General features: G+C 33.0%; 1 protein-coding gene across 1 annotated transcript; it reads left to right on the top strand.

Moving 5' to 3' along the window:
• Positions 1–1705: 1705 nt before the first annotated feature.
• LOC112716267 (cleavage stimulation factor subunit 50) lies at positions 1706–7782 on the top strand. Its single transcript, XM_025768138.3, has 14 exons — positions 1706–2148; positions 2308–2391; positions 2498–2610; positions 3241–3313; positions 3442–3525; positions 3600–3686; positions 4366–4436; positions 4992–5043; positions 5145–5202; positions 5761–5861; positions 5954–6108; positions 6647–6755; positions 7165–7221; positions 7298–7782. Exons 1-14 carry the CDS (start codon positions 2047–2049, stop codon positions 7451–7453), a joined length of 1302 nt encoding a protein of 433 aa, XP_025623923.1. The 5' UTR covers positions 1706–2046; the 3' UTR covers positions 7454–7782.
• Positions 7783–8761: the final 979 nt, after the last annotated feature.

Consider the following 8761-nt stretch of genomic DNA (forward strand, 5'->3'; position numbering starts at 1 on the left):
CAACCACCACCACCACCAACACAAACACCACCACTAAATTCAGAAATCAACAAAACCAACAATTCTGAAATCAAATCAGATTCAACAAGACCAATAATGATTCAACAAATTAAATCAGATAAGCAGAAGACGAAGTAGAAACAGAGGTCCAAGAAGTAGAGGCGGCGAGGAGCAGTAGCGAGGCAGCGAAGAACCGCGACGAGGCGGCGAGGAGCAGCAGAGCGGAAGCCGACGACGACGAGGAGGTCACGGCGGCGACAACGAGGAGGGCGAGGAGCGGCGTCGGCGGCGACGACCCCATCTCTCCCCCCTCCTACCTGTTTCTCGCCCCCCTTTCTTTCTCTCCCACCCCCCGCTTCTCTGTATCCCTTTCTCTCCTTTCTTTCGGCGACGGCAGCTCCAAGTTTCACCGGCGCCGGCGCCGTCCCCCTCCCCCCTTCCCCTCCCCTCCCCTCCTCCCCCTTCGTATACCCTTTTCTTCCCCCCTCCAACAAGCATTACACGCGTTTTCTTTTTTTTTTTTTAATTTTATAATTTTTATTATTAAAATAGGAATAGGGGTAGTTTAGGAATAATATAAAAAATTTTATTAAAAAAGACGATTTTAATACGAAAAAAAATGTTAAGGACGATTCTAAATAAAAAATTAGAAGAGAGACGAATTCGATTCTGGCGCAAAATTTTTGGGACCAAAACCATACTTATCCCTTATTATTATTATTATTATTATTATTATTATTATTATTATTATTATTATTATTATAAACGAATTGCTTCTTAAGCGTAATACGTGCAAAGATTATAATAATTTTTTTGTGTGTTTCATATATTTTAGATAGATTATATATATATTTTTTTAAATTTCACAAATCAATGAGATAAAATGAAATAGAAAACATTATACTTATGCATAACATATATTACTCCACACTGTACATTATATAAATAGATATGCTTCGTATTAAAATAAAATTCCTTTTGTTTTAAATGAAATATTTAAAAAATTGTATTAGAATATTAAGATTCAGAAAGTGATTCCATAAATCAGTTTTTCAATTATTGAGTTTTACTATATAAACTAAACAATAATAAAAATTATAATTTTAAAAAATTTAAAAGATTTAAAATTTAAAATAATTACTATATCATTTAGTAAAATTTAAAGTATTAAATTTTTAAATATATAATCCACAATAATTTGATAAACTCGTTTAAATAAAAAAATTTCACATAAAAAATTATAATTTGAAAATATAAAATTTTAAAATACAAATGACAAAATAACTTTATAAAAATTTAATTATTTTTATTATTTTATGTAAAGAAAATTTTGTTTATTAAGGTTTAAAAAATAATATTAAAATTAGTAGTATCAAAAAATATTATAAATTTAATATTATAAAAAAATTATATAAGGATTAGTTTGACTAATTTTTAAAATTTGAGGGATGAAAATGACTTACATTTAGACTTTCAAGAACTATTTTGACTATAAAATTTTTTTTTACATGTCAAGTGATACTGATCTGCCACGTTGCGTGTCACATCATCATGCCACGTGGTACTTAACGTAATTTGATTAAAAAAATCATTCAGACGAAAATGAAGATCGCGTGATCTTTTAGAAACGAATTTGAGTATTAACCCATTAAATTAATTTTGATTTGTCATTTTATAATCTACATATTATTTTATTTTTATTTTCAAAAACAATTTTGTTTTTGTTTTTTTTAAGCAACATCGTTTAGCCTTGTGATAAATCAAAACTAGTTCTACATTCGGTTCATTTGATCCAATGTCGAAAAGAATCCAGAACTAGTATGATAATTAGAACTGAATCTCCAAAAATAATTGAATCTAAAGAACTAAATTAGAGAAAGCCGTAAAAACACCTGGAAAAAAGTTACTCTATCAGACACATTTGAATCGTAAATCTTAAATCAAATCTGAAAATTAGTGAATCGAATGATTAGAAAACTAGGATAGGGTTTTAGATTCGGACAGAGTAGGGAATTTCTTGCAAGAAGAAGCAGAGATCAGGAATTGATGGAGAACAATAGCTGGGAGCAGACTCTGCAAGATGGAAAACTCTATCGGCACCTCAATTCCCTAATCGTCGCTCATCTTCGCGACAGCAATCTTACTCAGGCAAAACCCTAAATCTTATTTCATCTTTTTGCATCACAAAAGAGAGAGGACAAAGTTGATATCTTTTTTACGCTCCTTTTTGTAATTTAATGATATTCTTACATGGTTATTAATATTACATTTGAAAAATAAGTTTTATTTATTTATTTATTTTATTAGGCTGCAAGTGCTGTAGCTTCAGCAACTATGACACCACTGAATGTGGAAGCTCCACCCAACAAGCTTCTTGAGCTGGTTGCTAAGGTTCTTTTTCTTATTTTGCTTAGTTGTTGTTATTGTATGATTCTCTTGTACTTTTTATGTTAAGCATGGCTGCATGAGGAAGCTTTTGATTCTAAGGAGATAACAGGGTCTTGCAGTGGAGAAAGATGATGTTTTCAAAGGGACTTTGTCGTCTCCTTTTTGCGACTTGGGTGCACCCGTGCTGCCGACTCATCCTGGAGCTACCATCATTGATTTCAGGCAATTCTTTTCTGCTGATACTTATTCTTTTCTCCCAATTTGAAGTTAGTGTGACTGTGTAACTCGTATAGTTTATAATCTATAGTAGTAGTTGATAATGTGTGGTTAATGTACCTTAAAATGCCAATTATGTCATTTCATAATGGCAAGTTAAATTTGGTTGTTTCTATCACGCTTCGGTATGATTAGCATTTGATACCATATACATTTAATCTAAAATGTATAATGTATTAGAACTTCTGAGTTCTGAAGGGGGCTAGCAACTAGTACTTATCTATTCAGGTGGATAAGTATGTCAATGGGAATCAATTATATTAATTTCTTTTCATTATATGCTGATAAAATTAAAAATTGAACATGCAAGCATGTTAGCATATTATATTCAAGTTCAACTTGGGGGAGTGTGTTTTTTTTTTAGCTTTCACTTTTCACAATGATCTAATGAAATCAGACCATAGATCTTGACTCATCGCTCGACTAATATAGACTTCTTCTGAAGTATCATTTCAGTACTTTTAAGTTCCTTCGTTTTTCAAAGTGAAACTCAGATATAGGTGATATGCTCTTGTAACATTAACAAAGCCCTCGAGAGAAATTCACATAACTAAAGGCTGATATCTGTTACAACAGTGCTGTGCCAGATATAAAAGGCACGTCTAAAAGCTTTCCAAAGCACGAGACACGACACCTTTCAGAGCACAAGGTATGTAATATGCTGTAATGAAATATATGCATCTTGCCCTAACAATTAAAAGTACTATGCAAACCCTACTGTAAGCAATTTTTTTTTTCTAGTTATCTGTTTTCTAGACTGATTGGCTTAATTTCTAGAATATTGCCAGATGTGCTAGATTTAGTCCTGATGGGAAGTTTGTTGCGACTGGTAGTGCAGATACATCAATAAAGCTTTTTGAGGTGCTGATTTAATGTTATCTGTTTCGCTTTTCCTCATAAACGACTTTTGCACTCATGCTTCCATTTTTTGGCAGGTTTCAAAGATCAAGCAAATGTTACTTCCGGATGCAAAGGATGGCCCTGTGCGGCCTGTAATTCGAACATTTTATGACCACACACAAGTATATTTACATTTTCTCTAGTTCAGTTGGATTTTTTATGTGAAAAATATTTCCTTTATCTCAAAATTGATGTCTTACCTATGATTAAGATAAGTAATCAGCACTTTTGAACTAATTTTTTATGTTCACTTGGCTTCATGATGTAGGTGTAATTTCTAACGAGTCAAATTCCTAGTTTATTGGGAGTTTGAAAATATATTTTATAGTTCATTTGGAAATATGACAATATTGAACAATGTATGCTTTCTGTAGAGTCAGATACCTGATTAGCATGTCGAATACCTATTTTTGAAAAGTATATAAGTCTATGCTGATCACCAAAGATACTAATCACTGAAATCGTATTGTTTCTGTTTTTGAGATCCATTCTTTTCAATTATACTTCTTTTGCGAGACTTTTGGATGATCAAAGTTCAAAATTATTTTAAACTTGATAAATTACCTAACAAAGCAACATGACATTCAACATATCAACTTTTATCTGTCTTTGTTGCAGTGACATATTTCTTACCAGAATTTACCTTCATCTAATATCAATGACTTTTGTTAGCTGATTCTTTTCATTCATTCCATTTGGCATTAAATTTTTAAACTGCAAATATTATAGAATGATCCTGCAAATTTGTTCATGTGTATTTTATTTTAGTTTTTTTAAAAAAAAATAAATAATGAACCGCAGCCAATAAATGATCTGGATTTTCATCCACAAGGTACCATCTTGGTTTCTGGAGCTAAAGATCAAACAATGAAGTAAGACCACATATAGTATTACTATGTAATTTTTTATTCTCATTTGCATTTTGTATATTAGGAGCTTACATAATATTCTGTAATTACACATGGCTCCCTGCTTATTTTTGAAATTTTGTACCAACTTCCCCTTGTTTATATGTATTCATTGCCCTTTAGCATCTGCCTACTTTGTCAGGAAATTTAAGTAAGAAGTAGTATATGTCTTCAGGTGAGATTAACAGCTAAATTGTAACATTTTAAACTACATTTTTCGTGAAATCCTGTATTAGAGGAGAAAATCTCTTATTCGCCAAATGAAAGCTTTGTTTGAAGGAGGGAGTGGTTAATGTGGTGCATTGAGAGGGTAACGTAGCAAAATAAAATTAAAACATAAAAGGTGTTAGTTATTATTTGCTGCAATGGGTGTCGTTGCGAGGATTAAAACAAGTAGGGTGTCATGTGTAACTACTACAGGGGGGGAGATCCAAATAGTTCGCTTTTTCTTGTCTTTGTTGTTTTGGAAATGCTTTTTCAATGTGACATCTGACATGCTAGTTTTTTTATCCTGTTTAGGTTTTTTGATATTTCTAAGACCAATGCAAAGAGAGCATACAGGGTTATACAGGTGGTGCCATCTTACATTTCTTATATTTAAGCTTTTGCAACTAATGAGCAAGTATAAGAATCAATTGTAAACCTTCAGTTTGTTAAATTTTTGTTCTGCAGGATACACACAATGTTCGATCTGTATCGTTTCATCCTTCTGGAGACTTTCTTCTCGCAGGTATTTAAGTTTATCAAATATAAAATATATCCTGCTGAAGTTTTGTCTATTGTTTTTGCTAGTACCACCATTTTCTTAAGATAAAATTGATATAAGTATGAGCCAACCATAATTTACTCCCTAGCTCGTGACTTGTTGCTGTTTTATAAGATTATTCATTTTACCTTGTTTTCTTTTCATAGTCTTCTCAGGTCAACTCATTACCTAGGTAGTAGTTTGAATGATGAAGTGTTAAGCTATGCTTTTTCAGTTTACATAATGTTCACCTTCAAGCGTCAAATGTTTTCTATATGTAGCCAACCCTTAATTGTGTGAACTGCTTTTGGTCGTTCTCAATGCACTTGGACAATATCTCAAAATTCACATTTGCATATCCACTTCTATGTTGGAGCTTGGTAATAACCATGTGCAATTTGAATGATTTTCTCTTTATAAACATTGTGAGAGTTTGACCAAAAAGCATGTATTCGTGGTAGATTATCTTCCAATTAGTGTCCTTGTTTTCTTTGTTGATTTTTTCACAAAATAAACTCACATGACAATATCAATTTCTAACAGGAACTGATCATGCAATTCCACATTTGTATGATATAAATACCTTCCAGTGTTATCTATCAGCAAACATTCCCGAGGTTGGCCCAAATGGAGCCATAAACCAGGCATGTCATTTCTCTTGTTAAAAAACTATGCGGACCTGTATTTTTCTTCTATTCCTCTATAATGATGTTAATGAATTCTTTCTGTTTTATAGGTCAGATATTCTTGTACAGGTGCCATGTATGTTACGGCATCTAAAGATGGTGTTATTCGGTTGTGGGATGGCATCACTGCTAATTGTGTGCGCTCAATAACTGGAGCACATGGAACAGCTGAGGCTACAAGTGCAATTTTTACAAAGGATGAAAGGTATAATTATATTTTGGGTCAATTAGTTAAGCAAACACAAACCTTGATGCACTAAATTACCATTTGAAGGATAGTGCACTTTCAGTGGCATGATGAGTTCTTTAAGGACAGCATGACTGATTGTGTTCGGTCGTATATTTTAAACCTTCTAGCCTTTGACGTGTTGCAAAGTTACAATGACGAGAGGGTTTGCATTTTCAATGTACAAGGATGTTGATTTTGAAGTAGGCACTTCCCTTGTAGTTCCAACACTTGACATTCTTATCAACTAATATGTAACATCAGAATTAACAATCTTAAATTAACATCCTGTTTACTGCAAAACACATTTAAGAGCTTGTGTTTTATACTGTAAATCAGTCAAAGCAATTTTTTGCTTTAGTATTTGCCGGAAGTATTGCATTCTGTGCTAGTTTGTTGAATTTATGACCGGCCTCATTGATGTTGCTGCAGATAGCCATTTGTCAACTTGTTACACTTTCCCAAAGTTTCCTGATAGGATTGGATCTTTGTAGTGACATAACTTTTAACTTTGTAGGTTTGTGCTCTCCTGTGGTAAGGATTCTACCATAAAGCTTTGGGAAGTTGGTTCTGGAAGATTAGTCAAACAATATCTGGGAGCCATGCATACACAGCTAAGATGCCAGGTACATACATAACTTTTTTTTTCCCTTTCTAGCAAATTTTCGGAATTAATATTGGTCAGTTCCGGACTAACAAGCCGATTCTTCAGTATTTGTGATGCATATACTTGGAGTTTTCTTTTGCATTAGAGTGAAATTAAGTCTATTCTATCATCCCTTGTGTCACCTTAGTAACTCATTCCCATGGTTTATTTTTGAAAATGTTTTGTTTGCTTTATTCACAAGAAATTGTTGTTTCTCACTATTATTAAGGCAAATAATATCTTCTATGGGACCTGACATGTATGCTTACCATAAGTTTATCTTATAATCTTGCATCCGGAGGTATTTGTTGCGTTAAAATAGAATCTCTGTCCAAAACTGTCGATTACTTGCACCTAAGTTCACGAGGCAATACCATTTGTTTTTGCAGGCAATTTTCAACGAGACAGAAGAGTTTATTCTTTCCATAGATGAACTGAACAATGAGGTTTGTTTAACTCCATATAGTGTTTGATGTTAGCTTTATTAACTGGATTTTATTGAGGATCTGGCGTGCATTGCAGATCGTTATCTGGGATGCAATGACAACAGAAAAAGTAGCAAAGTGGCCTTCTAATCATGTCGGCGCACCCCGCTGGATCGATCACTCGCCAACAGAGTCGGCTTTTATTTCCTGTGGAACTGATAGGTCAGTTAGGTTCTGGAAGGAAACTATATAATGAAGTGTAAGGAAGATGAATGTATTCACATGCATTAGTTAAAGGGATCGCTGAATGAAAATTTACACAGAAAATTGTTATCATAAATTTTCCTCACTCTGTTAATATCCTCCATGAGCAGTTAATGCATGTGATCCTCACTTGAGATTTGAGGATTGTGAGAGCAACTCCAATGCTGGTTCTTATTTCAATTTTATTTTGGGTCTCATAAAATGTCACAAAATGCTACATCAGTATTTGAGGGATTGTGTCATAGATAGTAATTTGAAACTAAACTCGAGATTTGTCATTCTAATATTTGATATCAATGTAATTTGAATTTTATATTATTTTTAATTATTCTATCAAAATTACATAGTTGCAAAATTTATTGGTTTTTCATAAAAATGATACTATCTTTTTAAAGTGAGATTTTTTAATTTCATCTATCAATGTCATTGTAAATTTCGATTTTAAATCAGTTTACTTCTTATAAGTATTAAAAGTAATACTTTAAAAACATTTGATTGGAGTTGCTTTTAGTGTCTGCTTTTTTTTTTTTTTTTAGACTTGTCAATCTCTCATAGATAGTTAGATATGTGAGATTGATTGAGTATTTGAGTTATGCAATATGGGCAAGTCTCTAGTATGGATTCCAAGAAACATTGATACGTATGGATTATATTTGTTTGTCTCCAGAATGTAACGCGTGGGTTCTTAGAAAATTTTAAAGATTCAGTGCCTGGAAGTAGGACATTGACAGAAGTAGTGTTGAGCAGAGTTTATAAGATAGGGATGAGATTGAGAGAACAACTAGTGTAGGTGCCAACATAGAAGGAAAGTTAAAGGAAGATTTCATTAGTTTGCTAAAAAAAAAGAATAAACCTCTTTGCTTGGAAAACTTTCGACATGTCAGGCATACATATCGATTTCATGAGTCACAAGCTAATAGTCTATCCTGGATCACAACCTGTGCACCAAAGACAATTGAAGCTCAGTCTTAAAAGAGCACAAATTGTGGAGGAACAAGTTCAGGCACTTTTGGAAACAAGATTCATCAATGAAGTCAAATATTCATTGTGGTTTTAGTGAAGGAGCAGAATGACAAGTGGAGGGGTGTGTAGATTACACTGACCTTAATAAAGTTTGTCCCAAAGATCCATACCCATTACTCGATATTGATGTTTTGGTGAATTCAGCTTCGAGTTATAAGTTCCTTTTCTTTATAGATACTTACTCGAGATATAATCAAATCTCGATGTATGAATTGACCAAGAGAAGACATTGTTCATTACCCCGAAGACTAATCATTGTTATGTGGTAATACCT

This window comes from Arachis hypogaea, chromosome 10 (genome assembly GCF_003086295.3).
Source record: "Arachis hypogaea cultivar Tifrunner chromosome 10, arahy.Tifrunner.gnm2.J5K5, whole genome shotgun sequence".
In the NCBI taxonomy this organism is placed as follows: domain Eukaryota; kingdom Viridiplantae; phylum Streptophyta; class Magnoliopsida; order Fabales; family Fabaceae; genus Arachis; species Arachis hypogaea.